At 40.7% G+C, this 19,875-nt stretch overlaps 1 protein-coding gene and 1 pseudogene across 1 annotated transcript; one reads left to right on the top strand and one right to left on the bottom strand.

Moving 5' to 3' along the window:
* Positions 1-14,815: 14,815 nt before the first annotated feature.
* Positions 14,816-19,329, bottom strand: LOC132630527 (uncharacterized). The gene is made up of 4 exons (XM_060346105.1): positions 19,309-19,329; positions 17,469-17,533; positions 15,079-16,100; positions 14,816-14,970 (listed from the first exon to the last, which is right to left on the bottom strand). The coding sequence occupies exons 1-4, from the start codon at positions 19,327-19,329 to the stop codon at positions 14,816-14,818; spliced, it is 1,263 nt and encodes a 420-aa protein (XP_060202088.1).
* LOC132634439 (small nucleolar RNA R71) lies at positions 15,573-15,666 on the top strand (annotated as a pseudogene).
* Positions 19,330-19,875: the final 546 nt, after the last annotated feature.

Genomic DNA, 19,875 nt, shown 5'->3' with positions numbered 1-19,875 from the left:
CAGGCTTGACAAGAGTTATATATGCTTATATATATATATATATATATATGCATGCACAGTATTTATGTATCTCATTGGCCCACAGAGGCAATTCAGACATACAGGTTGCATTTATTTCATCCTATGTTCTCTTATGTCTCTTTCATGGTACTTTCATGCCTTACATACTCAGTACTTTGTTCGTACTGACGTCCCTTTTCTGGGGCGCCGTATTTCATGCCTGCAAGTTCAGGTAGACAGGTTCACTATCCACCGCTGTAGGCTGCTGTTTAGTTATTATTGGAGCACTCTTCTTATTCTGGAGTTGCTGTTGTGTTTTGGTACGTTATACTTTTGTGTGCATATGGGTATGGCGAGGCCCTGTCCCGACCTTGTTACGTGATATACTCCAGTAGAGGATTGTAGACAGTTATGGTATAGTTAGACTCTATATGGCCCTTCGGTCCACAATTTTGATGATTAGTATTGCACTTTAGCCTTGTTGGCTTGCATAGGCTTTGTCCGGTTTAGTTGTATAGTGTATCTTTTTTGGCTCATTCCTTTTTCAGCATATCTCTTAAATGATTTAGCAGACTTTTATCTGGTGACCCCAAGGTCCACTCTTGTTTATGATTGTCACGCCTTGAACCATAGCCTAGGCGTAACACGGCACTTGGTGCCTTGCTGCATGTGACCGAGCGAACCATATGGCTCTCAGAATCCACATGAGGCATGAGTTGATGCGAAATATAATGTAAGACATGGATAATCTGAATAAAACATGTGACCCCATAGTAATACTGAAAATACTGTTTAAACATGATGCGGAAGAGGTCTGAAAATATAATTATAAATACTAAGCCAATGCTTGCTATACGACTCTGAACATCTGACATAAACATGGCCGACTAGTTTATAAAACCTCTGAAATGAGTCTGACTGCTAAACTGTTTACCAGAATAAGGCCCCGGCATACCTTAACTGCATGACTGAAATAAACATAAATAAAGATGACACCCCGAATAGAATGGGGCTCACCAAAACCTGATACGAGCAAGTCCTAACTGCATCGTGAAATGCAGGCCCTCGAGCAAATAAAAGGGATGTCAGTACACTTGAATTGTACTGGTATGTAAAGCAACTAAATGAAATAAGCATGACATATGAAATAACAAAACCGAAACTGAAACTGTATCTATAAGCTGAACATGAACATGAATATGAACATATCTGACATGAGTATATAAATAACATGAGTAAAACATTTTAAGTGGGAGAGCCTTAGTGTAACCGACATGTAACCATCATGTGAGTACGTGGCGTCTGATCTCTACCCGACCAGCTAAGCCATCTTGTACCTTGTCGGGGTACAAGACATGAACAAGAACATGAATGGATCCAATAACCCGCAATAGGTAAACATGAAGGTATCATCCTAACTCTGCGAATCGATCTTTATCCTACGCTGGCGTACGTAGTTTCAGGCTATCTGAGCCTTCTCGGTAATCTATACAACTCCCAAAAAAAATGAACATGGATATAGTTGGTTTAGAAGCCCATGACTTTCATAAACATGACTTGAAACATTATTTTAAGATATAAAATAACATGAACATGGATTCATAGTATAACTTGTATGAAAACATGGAGACATGTAGGATTTTCATGAAAATAAGCATAATAGTTCGTATCTTACATTTAAGAACCCATGGAATGAAAAGTATGGGTTTTTATGGATTACGGACAGATTCTCAATAACCGAAATGGAATATCAAGAATACAATAATGAATTATCAATACAAACATGGTATATTATGTAACATGTACTTAGGGTTATCATGAACGTGGCTAGAAACCCTAGTTTTGGTGACATTCAGTATAATAATGGAAGAAAGTGGTGTGGGGAAGACCAATGACGTTCCCACACGGAGGTAGAAACCCTACATACCTGTTAATACTCCAAAACTTGTAACTAATGGTTTGAACTTGAGAAGAATCCCAAAAGCTTTAATCTTGAATCCTTGTGATGGGTTTTCTTGAAACCTCTAGGCTAGGAATGATGATTTCCTTATTAGATTAAGTGAATACATGTTAGGATTAACTTGGAATGACTTACCTTAATGTCTTGGATTGATGGGAGAAGAGGAACATCGTTCTAGGGCTTGAAGAATGTGAAAAGTGGAAATAAAAAGTGAAGTCCCGTATTTATACTTTTCACTGAAGCGGGAAAAATAGGGGCACAATGTACGGCCCATACAATATTGATTGTACGTCTTGTACATTGGTCACGTACCTCATGTGGCAATTCCAGAAACTAAGATCTTTGGCATGCAGGTATGGGACAAAAGTACGCCCCGTACTTTGATGTATGTCCCGTACATCTAAGCCGTACCTCGATTTGACAAATTCCAGTGAGTTAAAGTTTTCCCCCAAGATGTACGCCCAAAATGTACGTCCCGTACAAATGACGTATGGTATAATTATACCGTTCTGGGGAAATTTTATAATCCCAACACTTCCGTCTTGGTTTCTAAGTCTCGAATCATGAACGTAACTTAGTTAGAGGGTACGAGGTGTTACAATGATCATGATAGGAAAGCATGTTTTGTGGTGCTCGGTAGGTAGGGCCCGAGTTCCCGTCATGGCCCTCCATTTTGGGTTGTGACAATAAGAAAATATTGCGGAAGCGAAAATACAAAGATTAAAGATGAAATCTAAAGATATGTGAAATTCGAGAATAAAATCCCCAAATTTTTAAGATTAAGTGATAAGAACCTTAATTGATCTTAGTATTCAAAATTATCGGATTAAAACTAATTATGATAATAATAGAGTCAATTCAAGAAATATATCAAAAGGTGATCTAGACCCCTATTTCGAAGAAATTAGAGACAATAATTAGTATAAGACTAATTACCTTCTTTAATTTACGAATAAGAACCAAAGATATCAAGTACGAATTAATCTTACCTCTTAAAAGAATCGTTCTTATAAGGTTGCAAGATAAATCCAAAATAGCCAGTAAAGAAGAGAAACTCTCAAATAATAGTAATGTTTGTGCCCTGAAAAATAAAAAAAAAATCCACCCCTATATATAAGGGAACCAGTCCCAAATAGCATGGGATTCGAATTCTACTTTTATGGAAATAATAACTTATAAAACCTAACTAGGAAACTTTTAAACTAGGACCCTTTAAACTAGTAAAGCATCTAAACTAATCCATAACAAAGAATAAGGGGGAAAAATGGCAAATTCCGTGCTTCCAAAACACACACCTAAGACAGCCCCATATTTGCACCAAAACTCACGTGAAACTTTAGCCAATTTTTAAACTAAACTCAAGTCCATTCCAGCCACATATTGGACATGAAATGCAGTCCTTTTGGGCTTGATTCTCCTTCCTTTGTGGGCTGAAGTTTTAGCTCGTTTCTTGGGTTCTTCTTGGGCTTTATGTGGGCCCTTACTTTTGGGCTCCATGTGGGCTCAAACTTCCTTCTCTTGGACTTGAACTCGTACCTTTCAATACGTGTAGCATTTTTCCTGATCCTCGCTATAATTTTTAGGATCATCTTTGGACATTCTTCCACGATAAGCATCTTCTTGATTTTTCATTGAAGCCCCGTTAACTTTAATAGATGTATGCCACCATGGATGCTATCATATATGCTGCTAATTTAGCGACTTGTGAAGTTCTGAAGTGAACCTCCTGCACAAACAAACCTTACCATATCCTCCACTGGTCTCTTCTTGCTCTAGAAAACTCTGTTGTTACTCTCCTGCCAAGTGAAAATATATAGCTACAACTAGTGTAATCTATAAACACCGGCCCCTGCACTCTTGGCCCCACTATATTTCTCAACCCATTGTAATTCCTCTTTCCATCCAAAAATCGTCTTATTCACACCTTGCTAGTGCAATAATGTCCTACTATGATTCAGTCTAATGGCATTGAAAAAAAGAAATAGTTGGATATTCTCATTCACGCACACACACCAAGGGCACAAAAGGGTGATGTTATCAAATGACCCTTTAGTTAATGTAATTAATTAACTTTCTTAAGGGGTGTGTCACACACCAAAAAACCACTTGTTTTTGTCACAATCCAAATCACAGGTCATGATGACACCTACACTATCCCTCCTGGTAGGCGAACTATCCCCAAATCATTTACTTCTTTTATCAGAATAAGTGCGGAATTTAAATGCGTAACAACACAAATCAACTGTTGAAATAACATAAGAAGATGCAGAAAGAATATCTGTATCATTAAAATTCCCAAAACCTGGCTTTAACTTGTATTAGAGCTTCTAGATGGAATACATGATATGAAAACAAAAGACAGACTTCAACTCTGAAACAAATACTGCCTATAGAAATGTAGCAAGCATATTTCATTAGAAGATACTTAGGGCTGCACGTCAAGCTAATAGCTCACCAAAACTTCTCTGATGATAGCCTCGAGATCAGTCATGAGGTCTCGAACATAACATGGATCAAACTTTACACTCCGCAAAGAGTGTAGCAACAGTAGTATGAGCACAACTCTAGTACTCATAGGCATCATAGGCCGACAACGATTAGATAACGCATATAAATGAGAAGAAATCAACAGGTAGAACAGATAAGCAGCCAAGTACAGTCACTAAGCACGTTCAGATGACAGTTCACAACAATAATAATCACAGTAAATCTCGATATTCTCATATCATAGGCCTAAGTGTAAAATCTAATCCTCAAGTCTATCAAGTTTCAAATAAAGAGCCTTACAAGCAAGCAAACAACTCGATTTATGTCATCAACCAAAAAGAAATGAGAAACTATGTCATGCAATGATGTGGAGTGCAATGCAATGCCCCCCTAGGCCTCCTCTCCACAGTACACACATGCTAAGGGCAATTCCTTAAAGCCATGAACCATGGGGGACCTGCAAAGTCCATGTACCCTTATTCCAACAAACGACCTCGGACACTAGCACTTTCTCGTTTTGGTAAATAACCTCAGATCACGAGCACTCTGTCGCTCTGATAAAGACCTCGGATCAGGAGCACTCTCTCTCTTTTTTACGCTCTCTGGAAAAGACCTCAGAGGCTACACTTGTTGCGTCCAAATGCACACGCAAGTGTACGTGATCGTACAAGTAATATAGTGGTTATATAAAATCGGATGTCGAACCCACAGAGACTTATAACCAATACTTTCACGAAAATAAACTGTTGCTACTACCTATGCAAGTAGAGTATAAAAGTTTTAGTTGTTTTGTAAACTAATGCTGTAATTAAAATAACTAACAATGTAACCAGAATTTATGCTAAGAACGTATTTGAGTACTGCTTTTAACAAGATTTTAGAAGTATTCCTGGGTCGTGGTCTGTTCACCAATCCTATTGAGTCATTCAAGTATCACACCTTAGCCACTTTGTTCACAATTGTCAATTAACCGGATTATTAATCTCATAGTATTCTCCCGAACCACTACTCGCCGATTCATGATAGCTCGCCTCCTATATTCCTATGGTATTGACCTATCAAGAATGCAATAAAAGCACGGCCTGAAATTGATTACGGTAACTAAGTATATTCCTATCCTAGTCACAAATCCTAGCCCAACTATAGGGATATTCAGATCGCAATCTCGTTACGTCTTCTCCATATTGACAACGTCTTTCCCAAGCACGGGTATCAATTAGTAAATAGAACTCAATTGTTGCGCAGACAATCAAGAAATTAAGCATAGAAGTAAAGAGGCAATTGCATACGAACAAGATACTAAGATTGAAATACTTATCAAACGTCAATATTCATGGCTACGCCACAACCCCAGAATTACGATGTTTAGTTACACATGATTCGAGAATGGAAACAAGAATTCATGATTAACATAGGGTGTCAATGTAAAGAAAAATAATAAAAGAGGAATAAATCCTAGAAAGAGTTTCACAAGTCTCAAAATTCGTCGCAGCCATCTTTCTAATGTTAAAAATGACTATTTATACGCTAGGGTAAAAATATGATAAGTTGGCCAGTCCCGATCCAAGTAGGAAAACTGACGCCTCTCGTGCGCTTGGCTATGCGTCGCATGGCCAGCGCATGATCTCCTATGTGTGCTGCTTGTGCGGCGCATGCCCAGTACACGGCCTGTCTGAGATTCAGAGATGGGGTTTTTGTGCGTTGGCTATGCGATGCATGGCCATCGCATGAGACCCTCCAGAGGTATGATTCTGCCTTCAAGTACTGGAACTTCCTTCCCAACAGTCAATACACGTGCAAAGCCTCTGAATCAATCAAAAACTGCATCACAATACCCTCCGTTGGTCCTTGTTGTACCTGTTCATACAAGCATACCAAAATGAGCTCCTATACTATAATTTGCATTCAAAACTGCGATTAAAGTACTAAGAAGTGAAATGCCAATGACACTAAATCAGATATTTCTACCAAATATCAACACCCCCTACTTAGACTTTGCTCGCCCTCGAGTAACCAATTATCATACCTTCCCTAGTACTTTACTCAGCCATGCCATTCAAACAGGTCTATATCAGGATTCGGTGGATATGAAAGTTTCGCAATTTCATTAAAAAATACACATTGAGCCACTTCTCTCAAAAGGCATGCCAACCGCTTCAAAACAACAATTTCTTACGCTTCCAAATATTAGCAGCCAAACCTCTCAAGAATTGATATGTTCAAAAACATGCATATGACTCCAGACACCACTCAAAACACAAAGAGTCTGCTACTTGACCGAGTGGGAGTACTTCACCCATCCCCTATCAATTATGTGTCCTCACCTAAAAGAAAGTAGTCCATATTTCAAACAGAGTAGACAACATATTTCAATGGACATATGATGCACACAAGATCGCTCACTCTCACAGAGAATATCCACTGCTCAAACATGACGAACCATAAGCTTGCCCGTAGTGTTACAGCTCCACAAATTAGAGTGAGATGAGTTTAGGATCACTAGGACTTGTATGGTTGTAACGTAGGCTAAGGGACGAGTAGGATATATTTTGGAAAATAGTGACTAACCTCCCTAAGCACTTTTAATACCTCACAACATAGTTTATTTAGCACCCTCCTTCATCAACTAAGAATTTCAACCACACGCTACCAATTTTATCCCTTCAATCAATCATTTATTTTCTCAACTTTAAGCGCCATCCTATTTTCAACTAGCTAGTGGGACACAATATTAAGAAAATAAGTCACTAACTGGACAATTTCTATTTTCTGTTTTCAGTTCTGTGATAAACTTTTTTTTACACAATTCCCACTACTAGCATTCACAATATTCAAGCGCACCAATAGCCTTCCTTTCAACTTCATTCAATGAATCCTCCCTTAGTTTCGCGTCCTAACTCCAATTCCACAATTCGCTATTAAAAGTGCCTACGGAGTAAACAAGGATAAAAAATTGGTCAATAAGAACAACGGGGGTAGGCTGATAGGCTGTTGTCAAAAGAACGGCTAAGGCTCAATGGGGTTGACTAGGGATATATAATTATACACAGGGTAGGCAAGCGACGTTTCGAAATTTGGCTAACAAAGAAATGCCTAGATCACTTCCTAAACTTCTCAATCACTTTCACTTCACGAACACACTGGGAAAGTTCTAATCATCACTGTCAAGCATGGATCATACAAGAGTTTCCTCACATCACACACAATCGCATAATCGATACAATACAGATTCATACAACTCTCTAATCAAGCAACTATCACAAATTATGCCAAGTGGGTCATCTATGAGTCAATGCAATTCACTACAAAAGTGTTTCAAGAGAGGTTTCTTCTTTTCATGCATGTTTTTTTTTTAAAAAAAAAAATCATCAAGAATAGCTCATAGTTTTCACATTCCACCTCATCTGAGCACCTAGCATTCGAGTGGTCTAACAGGCTTGACTCCTACGACTCTATTTACCCAAAACTAAAAAAAGTAAAAAATCTAACCCGATTCAAAGGTCCCCCCTTAGGAAAGAACTGAGGCCATAAGAAAACCTAAGGGGGTGGATGGCGTGTGCCACTAATGAGGGACTCAAGAAGCTACAGAGAAAATCTAAAATGACTCAAAACATTTTTTTTTTACTCTAAGGCTAACATAGACTACCAAAAAAAAAACCTATGGCACTTGATCACCATTCTTAACCTCAAAATGTTGTTATAAGGGACGTATTTCCCACCCCACACTTAAATCATGCTTTTCCCTCGCAGCATATAGAATGAAAAATTTAAAAAACAAAGGCAAGAAATACTCCCTGTGGCCCCCTAGGGCCTAGTCGTCATCCTCCTCAGACCCAGCCTCGCCATCAGATGGCTCGGCATCTTCTTCCTCCTCATCGTCAGCATCTTGTGCTTTGAGATTCTTCTTCACTACCTTTTTCCATTTCAGCTGCTATGAGGTCAGCGGAGCACAAGTCCTCATCAGCGGGCAACTTGCCCTCCTCTCCAACTAGAATCCGTGAGTGGGTGGTGTGAGGACACTCCGCAAACACACTGGAGAGGTCTAACTCAAATTTCTCACTTGCTATCATCACAATCTTGTAGATCTGCGCCAATACAGTAGACTGAGCCGATCTTTCTTGGGTTGGAGTCAGGTTAAGCTTAGTGCTCTGATAAGGAGACTTGACATTAGAGATGTCAATCATATTATCCGGGCACTCAAGCACTCTTTCATAATTACTCCCCAAATGTGGGACCAACCTCCTTAGGTATGCTGTAAGTGTGTTACCGAAGCTAAGCTTAAGGGATTTGCCCTCTCTGATGCGAATCATATCCTGAAGTATCCAGTATCCAAGGTTGACAGGTTGCCCCGTCAAGAAGAAGTACACGATGGCCACTCTCTCTTTCAACACGGTAGTGAAGTGGTCAAGGGGCATAATGCGGTAGTTGAGCAGTTTTAGCCATACTCGTGCCTCCTTAATAAAGTCACCCATTAGCATAGTCTTGTGCTTCCTAGGGTCCTCTCTGTATCTTGCCCACTTGGCCTTGGAATCAGGCCCACACAAGGTTTTCCGAATGGCCTTATAGTCAGGCCTTTTGATGAACTCAAGCAATGGCTCCACGGGATGGTCGGGAACTCCCAATTGTGCACACAAAGTGGAGGTTGTCAACAACACCCATTCATCTCTCAATTTCAATGAATTATGAGACTCGCCACCCTCTGATCGTGCCAAAATGATGTTGGAGTAAAGCTCCAGAACAATGTCAATGTTTGCCGGCCCTGGGTTATCAAATACTGAGCTCCAGCCCATTCCGATTATTTGATTGTAAATTCCCCTGAAATTTTTCTTCAATGCTACCTTATTGATAGCCCGTTCATGCACATATCCATCAGCCAGAGGGAACTCTTTGTACCATTCTTCTGCAAACCAGTCCCGTGGAAGGTGGGCCTCGGCCTCTGGGAAGAAGCCCAAGGGATAGGGACCACTGGTTGCTTGCCACTACGAGTTGTTGCCCCTTTCTTAGTAGCGGTGTGCTTGCCCCCTCTACTCCTCTTGGAACCTTGTGAGGGGCCGACTCGTCAACTTTACCTTTTCCCTTGGTCACCATTTTACCTGTAGAGATACATAACACAACCATCCAACGTGATTAGCAAATTTAGCCCAAGTGGGGTCGTGAAACGACCCTACACTTATTGCACACTAAAGCTTCACTTAATCGTCTGCAAGTTAAGCTCAAGTATGGACACCCCACACTTAAAAAAATATGAAACAGAGAAGTTAACTAATCTAGAGACTAAAGTGAACAAAATTAATGAAACCTACCCTACAAAACAAGGAAAATCATGTTGGAGGACCTATAGGTGTTCACGGCAATGCATCATGGTTATGAATGTTGTTTCAAGTTTATTTGCTACTCAAGACTTCACAAAAATCACAAGAAACTTGATTGAGGAATTTTATCAAACAACTTGTGGGCATAGGACTATCCCTTGGAGTTTTACAACAATGGAGGATTATAAAACCCTCCCTTATTTTTGGGAATCATTGTTCTTGCATCCAACACCCATTGCTAACACAACAATACCAAACCTTCACCCCAATTCGCCCAACCCTATAAACCGTGGCTTTTTAATCTTTTATACCAACACAAAGGGGAAAAAGGAAAAGGGGTTTCCATGAGTGAAAGCACACGAAATCTTACCTTGTGTTGTAATGTGAGATGATTGAAACCACCTTCCTTAGAGTTGAAAGGGATTGGGAGAGGGGTTTTAGGATTTGGGTTCGAGTGGGGGTATTTTGTAGAGAGAGGGTGAAAGTTTGTGGGAAGTGGGGGTTATTGGGGGGTCGTCCGTGTTTTATTCTTTTAAAAGAAATCGAACCAGGTCAACCCGTGCGTTGTCAATGCGTCGCATGACTAGCGCACAACACCCCCCTTTCTGAACTTTATACTTAGATTTTTTTTTCTTTGAGTACCATTCATGCGCTAATCATGCGACGCATGATCAGCGCACGAAACACCCCCTTCTGAACTTTATACTTAGCCAATTTTCGGCTCTGATGGCACATCATGTGCTGGCTATGCGACGTATGACCAACGCACAAAACACCCCTTTTTGAATCTTTTACTTAGCCAAATTTTTGGCTTGCTTACCTGGTGTGCGATTTGCATGCGACGCATAGGCAAAACACACACAAACCTGGATCTCGATTCTTACTGTTTTGCATTCATTTTGAGTTCCTGTGCCTCCCTTCGCCCTGCAACATGAACAAACATGACATATATGCTACAAAAGTTGGGTTGCCTCCCAACCAGCGCCTTAGTTAAGGTCGTGGCACGACACTTTTTGTACTTTTCTTTTATTTTGAATTGTTACGTTACAAACTCGGGCTGCCTCCCGAGAAGCGCCTTAGTTAACGTCGCGCCACGATGCAGATTCTTTTCTACTCATCATTAAGTAGCACTTGCTCCTTCTCTTTGTCAAAATCACTGCTCCAATATCGCTTGAGACGCTACCCATTCACCAAGAACTTGCGCACCCCATCCATGGTTTGTAGCTCTACCACATCATAGGGCGTGATTCTAGTTACCACAAATGGTCCAGACCAACGAGACTTCAGCTTTCCCGGAAACAACCTCAACCTTGAGTTAAAGAGTAGTACCTGCTGCCCTGGCACGAACTCACGATGTTGGATATGCTTGTCGTGCCATCTCTTAGTCTTCTCCTTGTATAGCTTTGCATTCTCATACGCCCTCAGTCTGAATTCATCAAGCTCGTGTAACTGGAGCAACCTCTTCTCTCCCGCCAGATTCATATCAAGATTGAGCTTTTTTATTGCATAATATGCTTTATGCTCTAATTCAACTGGTAGATGGCACACTGTCCCATAAACTAACCTATAAGGAGACGCCCTGATGGGGGTGTTATATGCTGTGCGATACGCCCACAAGGCGCCATCCAACTTCATTGCCCAGTCCTTCCTCTGAGCATTCACGGTCTTCTCTAGGATTTGCTTCACTTCTCTGTTTGAGACCTCTACCTGTCCACATGTCTGAGGGTGGTAAGCTGTAGAGACTTTATGCTTCACCCCATACATTGCCAGAAGGTTCTTCAACAAACTGTTGCAGAAGTGAGCACCGCCATCACTAATCATCGCCCGCGGGGTTCCAAACCTTGCGAATATGTTCTTTCGCACAAAATTCACCACCACCTTCGCATCATTGGTTGGAAGAGGGACTGCCTCTACCCATTTTGAAACATAGTCGACAACAAGCAGAATGTACTTGTTACCGAAGGATGGTGGGAAGGGACCCATAAAATTGATGCCCCAGACGTCAAATATCTCTACCTCCAGTATGTTTGTCAAAGGCATCTTGTGCCTCTTAGAGATGTTTTTCGTTTGTTGACATCTGTCGTAACTTCTAGCAAATGCATGAGTATCTTTGAAAAGAGTGGGCCAATAGAAGCCAGATTGTAATACCTTAGCTGTAGTACTATCACCCTGAAAGTGCCCTCTGTATGGGAAAGAATGAAAACTTGCCAACACTTGACTTACCTCGGTCTGTGGAATGCATCTCCGCACTAACTGATCAATCCCTTGCTTGAATAAATGCGGCTCATCCCATATATAAAACCGGGAGTCATGATACAACTTCTTTCTCTGTTGTGAGGTGGCTTCTGGGGGGGTACACCCCACTTACTATCAAGTTCACGATATAAGCATACCACGGTACTTCGGCAGCAGGAATAGCAAATAACTGCTCATCAGGGAACGACTCTCGAATTTGGACATCCTTCACAAAATGATCATGGTTGTCCAATCTAGACAAGTGGTCTGCGACTTGGTTCTCGGCTCCCTTACGATCCTTAATTTCAATAACAAATTCCTGCAAAAGGAGAATCCACTGAATCAACCTGGGTTTAGCATCCTTCTTGCTGAACAAGTAGCGAATGGTTGTGTGGTCTGTATAGACAATCACACGTGTCCCAAAAAGATAGGACTGAAACTTATCAAACGCATAAACCAAAGCAAGCAACTCCTTCTCTGTCACAGCGTAATTCAATTGGGCAGCGTCTAACATCTTGCTAGCATAGTAGATAGAATGAAAAACTTTCTCTCGTCGCTATCCCAACACAACCCCCGCAGCATTGTCACTTGCATCACACATCAACTCGAATGGCAAGTTCCAGTCAGTTGCAATGATTATTGGTGCAGTTACCAATCTCTTCTTTAGACCTTCAAAGGCTTTAATACACGCATCATCAAATAGGAATTTCACCTCCTTTTCAAGTAACCTGCACATCGGACTTGAGATCTTCGAAAAATCCTTTATGAAGCGTCTGTAGAATCCTGCATGCCCGAGGAAACTGCGCACACCCTTGACTGATACGGGGGGTGGCAGCTTCTCAATAAACTCCACCTTCGCACGATCAACCTCCAGCCCTCTCTTTGAAACCTTGTGCCCAAGGACTATGCCTTCTCGGACCATAAAATGACATTTTCCCCAATTTAAGACCAGGTTAGTTTCTTCACATCTTGCCAGCACTCGGTCTAGATTCTGCAAGAAAACCACAAAAGAGTTCCCGAATACTGAAAAATCATCCATGAACACTTCTACGAAGTCCTCAACCATCTCTGAAAAAATAGCCATCATACACCTTTGGAGAGTCGTGGGTGCATTACACAACCCAAATGACATGCGTTTGAAAGCATATGTGCCATACGGGCATGTAAACGTGGTCTTCTCCTGATCCTCCGGAGCAATAGCTATCTGATTGTATCCAGAATAGCCATCTAGAAAATAATTAAACTCTTGTCCGGCTAACCTGTCTAGCATTTGATCTATGAAGGGAATAGGATAGTGATCCTTTCTGGTTGCCTTGTTCAGCTTGCGATAATCCATGCAAATTCTCCATCCAATGATTGTTCTAGTAGGAATGAGCTCGTTATTGTCATTTGTCACAACTGTCATCCCTCATTTCTTTGGGACACACTACACCGGGCTCACCCACTTGCTATCCGAAATGGGAAAAATAATGTCGGAATCTAACTACTTGATTACCTTTTTCTTGACAACCTCATTCATCACAGGGTTCAGTCTCCATTGATGCTGTGCGCTATGCTTATGATGCTCCTCCATGAGTATCTTGTGCATGCATAGCGCGGGGCTAATTCCCTGAATATCAAATATTTGCCACCCAAATGCCCTTTTGTGAGACTTCAATACTTCCAAACAAATACTCACCTCTTCGGTGGTCAACTCTGCTGCCAATATCACAGGCAAGGTGTCACTCTCGCCTAAGAATGCATATTTAAGATGGGCGGGCAAGGGCTTCAATTCCAACTTCGGAGGCTCTTCAATTGATAACTTCGGAGTTACTCCCATTGTTATGTCTAAAGGCTCAAACTCGCCTGTCCGAATATAAATACTCGCCATATCCAGAATCTGCACCATCTCAAATGTCGCCGTGTCACCAGAAGTATCATCCCCCACCAAGGCTCTCTCCAATGGATCGTGAGAAGTGATGAGTGGCCTTCGTGTATCATTGTTCAGAACAGTAATAGAGGACAACTCCTCATAGATTTCAGGCATTTTCAGAGCTTGGTATACATTGAAGACTTCAACTTTATCATGTACTCTCATGGTGAGTTGCCCGACAACTACATCAATAAGTGCTCTCCCTGTGGCCAAGAATGGACACCCCAAAATAAATGGGACTTCCGGGTCTGGCTCGAAGTCCAAAATCATGAAGTCTGCAGGAATTATCAACGACCCCACTTGCACCAATACATCTTCAATAATGCCCTCTGGTCTTGCTAACAATCTATCTGCCAGCTGAAGAACTATAGTGGTTGGCCTGGGTACTCCCAAACCTAGCTTCCTGAAGATAGATGATGGCATCAAATTTATACTTGCACCAAGACCACATAGTGCTCGAGCAACAACCTGCTTCCCAATAGAAATCTCAATCGTGAAACTTCCGGGATCTTTCAATTTAGTGGGAAACCTATTTTGAATCTGCAAAGTGCACTCCTCAGTAAGTGCAACAGTGGCATACTCTGTGAATCGGCTTTTGTTTGCAACAATATCTTTGATGTACTTAGTATACTTTGAAATACCCTGCAACATATCAACTAATAGGACATTCACGTGTACCTGCTTAAGCAAATCAAGAAACTTCTTGTAAGTAGCCTTTTCTTTCTGTCTTGCCAGACGTTGAGGGAATGGAGGTGGTGTCTTTGCAACCATGGGCTGCGGTTGCTTTGCCACTGGTGTCTTGACTACCCTCTCTTCTTCAATCATCTCTTTGGTAATCTTTTTTTTCAGCTTCTACTCTACTAGTTTTCTTCGGAGCCACTTCCTCTAGTTCTCTCCCATTTCGAAGAGTCACAGCATTACAAGGTTGGGATTCACATCCGTATCACTTGGAAGTCCTCCATGTGGTCTAGTATTTTGTGCACCAGCTATATGTCCCATCCGTCTCTCTAAATTTCGCACAGCCAAATCACGATTCTGATTATCTGCTATCAACTTCTGCTGGTCTATAATCATCTTTAGCATATCACCCATTATTTTTTTCATCATCTCTTCCATACTGTTCGTGGGTGCTTGAGGAGCAGGTGCGGGCTGATAATTCTGTTTCTAATTACCTGGGTTGTCACTCCACCTGAAATTCGAATGATTCCTCCAATTTGGGTTGTAGGAATTCCCGTATTGATTGTTTCCTTGCCTCTTGCTTGCATTACCCACAAAGTATATGGATGCGGGATTTGCAGGACATTCATCACTGTTGTGACCTTCTCCACAGACTCCACAAAAAACGAAGGCTTGTTGCACTGCATGCACCTGTGGTGGAGCTTGCGCAACAGTTAACTTCTTGATTTCAGTGCGCATGGCATCAATCTGTGTTGATAGTGTTGTAAAATTATCTACTTCAAAGACACCCGGTGCCTTCCTAATTGAACTGCTAGCTGCATCATCATGCCAGTCTGAAGTGCTCTGAGTAAACCTGTTCAATAATGTGAATAGTTCTCCATAGCTTAGATCAAGAGTCTGCCCTCCTGCAACAGTGTCTAGTAATGACTTATGTTGGGCATTCAGACTCTCAATAAATGTGTGTGCCAGAACTTCATTCGTTTGATGGTGATGAGGACAATCTCTGAGAAGACCCTTAAACCTCTCCCAGGCTTGATACAAATTTTCTCCATTTTTCTGCCTGAATGACATGATCTCCCTTCGGAGGCGAGCTGTCTTTGCTGGTGGAAAGAACCTTGTTAAGAATTTCGTCGCCAAGTCATCCCACGTAGTGATAGAATTGGCGGGCTCTGCTAATAACCAGTTACTTACATTCCCCAATAGAGAAAAGGGGAACAGTGTCAGCCGCATATATTCTTTAGTGACCCTTCCAGTAGCAAAAGTATCGACAATCTGTAGAAAAGTATGGATGTGACGCTGAGGATCCTCATGCGACATTCCCGTGAATTTCCCACTAGAGTGAAGTAGTTGAATCATAGGATGCTTGTGCCCTTCGATGGTGGGCTTGACAATGCTTGAAGTGACATCCACCACACGATGCACTGCAACCTCTCTCACTTTCGCTGGTTGATTATTAGCCATGACCACAGGCAATTCTGTTACAGCCTGCGGGTTCTGCAATAAAGTCAAATCTCTCCTGCGCCAATTGAAAGTCCGTTCAGGCTCAGGATCGAATTCCTCAAGATTGTTTTGACTCGCAGTCCATCACATTCGAGTAAAGTTCCTGCAATCAAGTAGCAGCTAAGATCAAGATGTTAATACTTGGATAAATAAAGCAATACAATTTATTATGGCAAAAATAATTGATTTCTAAGTCCTCGGCAACGGCGCCAAAAACTTGTTGCGTCCAAATGCACACGCAAGTGTATGTGGTCGTACAAGTAATATGGTGATTATATAAAATCGGATGTCGAACCCATAGAGACTTATGACCAATACTTTCACGAAAATAAACTCTTGCTACTACCTATGCAAGTAGAGAATAAAAGTTTTGGTTGTTTTGTAAACTAATGTTGTAATTAAAATAACTAACAATGTAACCAGAATTTATGCTAAGAACGTATTTGAGTACTGCTTTTAACAAGATTTTAGAAGTATTCCAAGGTCGTGGTCTGTTCACCAATCCTATTGAGTCATTCAAGTATCACACCTTAGCAGCTTTGTTCACAATTGTCAATTAACCGGATTATTAATCTCGTAGTATTCTCCCGAACCACTACTCGCCGATTCAAGATAGCTCGCCTCCTATATTCCTATGGTATTGACCTATCAAGAATGCAATAAAATCGCGGCCTGAAATTGATTGCGGTAACTAAGTATATTCCTGTCCTACTCACAAATCCTAGCCTAACTATAGGGATATTCAGATCACAATCTCGTTACTTCTTCTCCATATTGACAACGTCTTTCCCAAGCACGGGTATCAATTAGTAAATAGAATTCGACTGTTGCGCAGACAATCAAGAAATTAAGCACAGAAGTAAAGAGGCAATTGCATACAAACAAGCTATTAAGATTGAAATACTTATCAAATGTTAATATTCATGGCTACACCACAACCCCAGAATTACGGTGTTTAGTTACACATGATTCGAGAATGGAAACAAGAATTCATGATTAACATCGGGTTTCAATGTAAAGAAAAATAATGGAAGAGGAATAAAACCTAGAAAGAGTTTCACAAGTCTCAAAATTCGTCCCAGCCATCTTTCTAATGTTAAAAACGACTATTTATACTCTAGGGTAAAAATAGGATAAGTTGGCCCAATCTCGATCCAAGTAGGAAAACTGACGCCGCTCGTGTGCTGGCTATGTGTGTTGTTTGTGCGGCACATGATCTCCTATGTGTGCTGTTTGTGCGGCGCATGCCCAGTACACGGCCTGTCTGAGATTCAGAGATGGGGTTTTTGTGCATTGGCTGTGCGACGCATGGACATCGCATGAGACCCTCCAGAGGTCGGATTCTGCCTTCAAGTACTGGAACTTCCTTCCCAACAGTCAATACATGTGCAAAGCCTCGGAATCAATCAAAAACTGCATCAGAATACCCTCCATTGGTCCTTGTTGTACCTGTTCATACAAGCATACCAAAATGAGCTCCTATACAACAATTTGCATTCAAAACTGCGATTAAAGTACTAAGAAGTGAAATGCCAATGACACTAAATCAGATATTTGTGCCAAATATCAACACTCTCTCACTTATCATAATTTCAAATCAATATCATATCAAATTACATATGAAATATGAAATACATGCCATGCGTGAAATCGACCTCAACAATAACGCATATCATAGGATCCACAAATACTTGCCATGAAATGCAAAACAAAACTCAATTCATCCATATTATCCTTCCTCTTTCATGAGATAAGTGAGATATCAAGAGACAAAGATAACTACATCAAATTTTTGGGTATAACAAACATGGCGACAAGCCCACATAACAGCTGACGTTACTAACCTCGTTGGAATTCACCTCCACACCATACCCGAAGGCCTATCAGGCTTTCCCCGTCAATAACAATCATCTACATACATTTCGTTAATCGGAGTCTAAACATAAATAAGTGGTAACCTACCTCAATGCCAAACAGGTGCCATAAACTATCCATCTCGAGCCTTTCCTTTCCGATTCGTCGCCAGATGAGCAAATTCTATCAAATAATTACTCTACATTAGATTACAAGTCTAAGAATACCCATATTATTATATTTCGACATCGAACTAAAAAACGACCTTAAAAAAATGATTGCGGGCCCACAAGGGAAAAATCAGATTTTAAGTTAGAAACATGCTACCCATAATCAAATTATTCATAACCCTAAGTTTCATGTAAATTGAGGTTCAATTTACCCTTCAATTTCACTCATTTGTCAAAACCGCAATTGCCAAAACTTGTAACTCGAATCATTTGAAATCCATTTTGAAGTTGGAATTTACGTTAGAAATAATTTACCCAAGCCTTATCAAGTTACTATTAGGAAATTTTCCCATAAACAACCCATGATTAGTAAGAAACTCCATTTTCAACTTAGGGTTTATAAACCCCCAATTTCCAACCTTAAATCATAATTTCTATCATAAAATCCTTTAATAATCGAAGATACAATCGTAATACGAAGGTTAGAAGCTTACCCAATGGATGTATCTTGCAAAATCTCCTAAAGTCCATCTAAACTGAGCTCTCAAAATCCATATATTGTGAATGGACTATCTAAACTCGAAATGGGGGATTTATTATGTTTTTGACCAGCGAATTATGCATCTGCGCACCATCTCTCGCACATGCGGGCCGTCATGGGCAGCCCAAACCTCGCAAGTGCGAGGTCCACTAAATAGCCCTGAAACTTGCAGGTGCGGCCCTAAACATCCGCAGATGCGACTCCGCTTCTGTGGACCCCTTGCACGCAGAAGCAGCCACACACACGCAGGTGCGAATACACTAGAACTAGCAAAAATGATGCACCTTCCAAAATTGATCCAACACCCGAAACTCGTCCGCAACCTCCCGGACATGAACCAACTATGAAAATCGCTTCTAAAACATGCTATGAACTCACTCGCGCCCTCGGAATTTTCAAAAGAGATCATCTTGACCCGGCCAACCCCCAAACACCTTAAAACTAGAATTCCAACCAAAAGACCAAAATACCCCGAAGTCCCTCGGGAACCGAATCAATCACTCTACCAAGTCATAATAGACCTTCCAGACCTACTGAAACCGATGAAATTACTGAAAAGACTCATTTACCCAAAAGTCAACTACTGATCAACTCTTTTTCGCTTATTTAACTTAAACACCTCTAAAACCCTCAAAACCAACCAAGACCAATCCTATTACCTCAGAAATTGCGCTACCCATCCCTATATGTAAAATACACTCTAAAGAAGTTAGGGGAAAGGTCAATGGAGGTAAAAGGGGTTAAAATGCCTAAAACGACCAAACGGGTCGTTACAGTTTTGGCCTAGAGAGTATAATAATTATATATGCTCTACTTTCAAAAAAGATGAAATCGTTTATATAAATTAAATATCAATTAAGCATTATCATTTACTCTAATTATTGACTTTATAGGAAGACTATTAATCAATTATGTGGTTTATGCTGTGCTCGAGTCAGATTACAATTTTGAAAAGTTTTTCTACGTAGAAAAAAAAACCGACACAAATTTTGGAAAAGGTTTTTACCCAAAAAATGTGTCAATATAAAGGGCTCTTCCAACATAGAAAGAGCTGCGAGTTTTGGAGTAATACTTGCCCACATGAGTCGAAAATTTCTTGGATCGTATAACAGAAGATAGTGAGAACATGAAGGCTAATTTCGCGGTTGATGTCACTATTCAAGAAGTATTTTTTGAATTTTACGTTTTATTAAAATTTGTGATTATGTTGTCTATTTTGAGTGCTT

This window comes from Lycium barbarum, chromosome 3 (assembly GCF_019175385.1).
Source record: "Lycium barbarum isolate Lr01 chromosome 3, ASM1917538v2, whole genome shotgun sequence".
NCBI lineage: Eukaryota > Viridiplantae > Streptophyta > Magnoliopsida > Solanales > Solanaceae > Lycium > Lycium barbarum.
Note: the sequence above shows the minus strand (reverse complement) of the source record. Positions and strands in the feature narration are given on the sequence as shown.

Coding starts and splice junctions, on each gene's coding strand:
- LOC132630527 (XM_060346105.1), bottom strand. CDS start 19,329: ATGGGTAGCGCAATTTCTGAG. Junction 17,534..19,308: donor TGGGTAGCGCAATTTCTGAG/GTAATAGGATTG, acceptor TTGTATGAACAG/GTACAACAAGGACCAATGGA. Junction 16,101..17,468: donor GATTCCGAGGCTTTGCACAT/GTATTGACTGTT, acceptor CAATTGGCGCAG/GAGAGATTTGACTTTATTGC.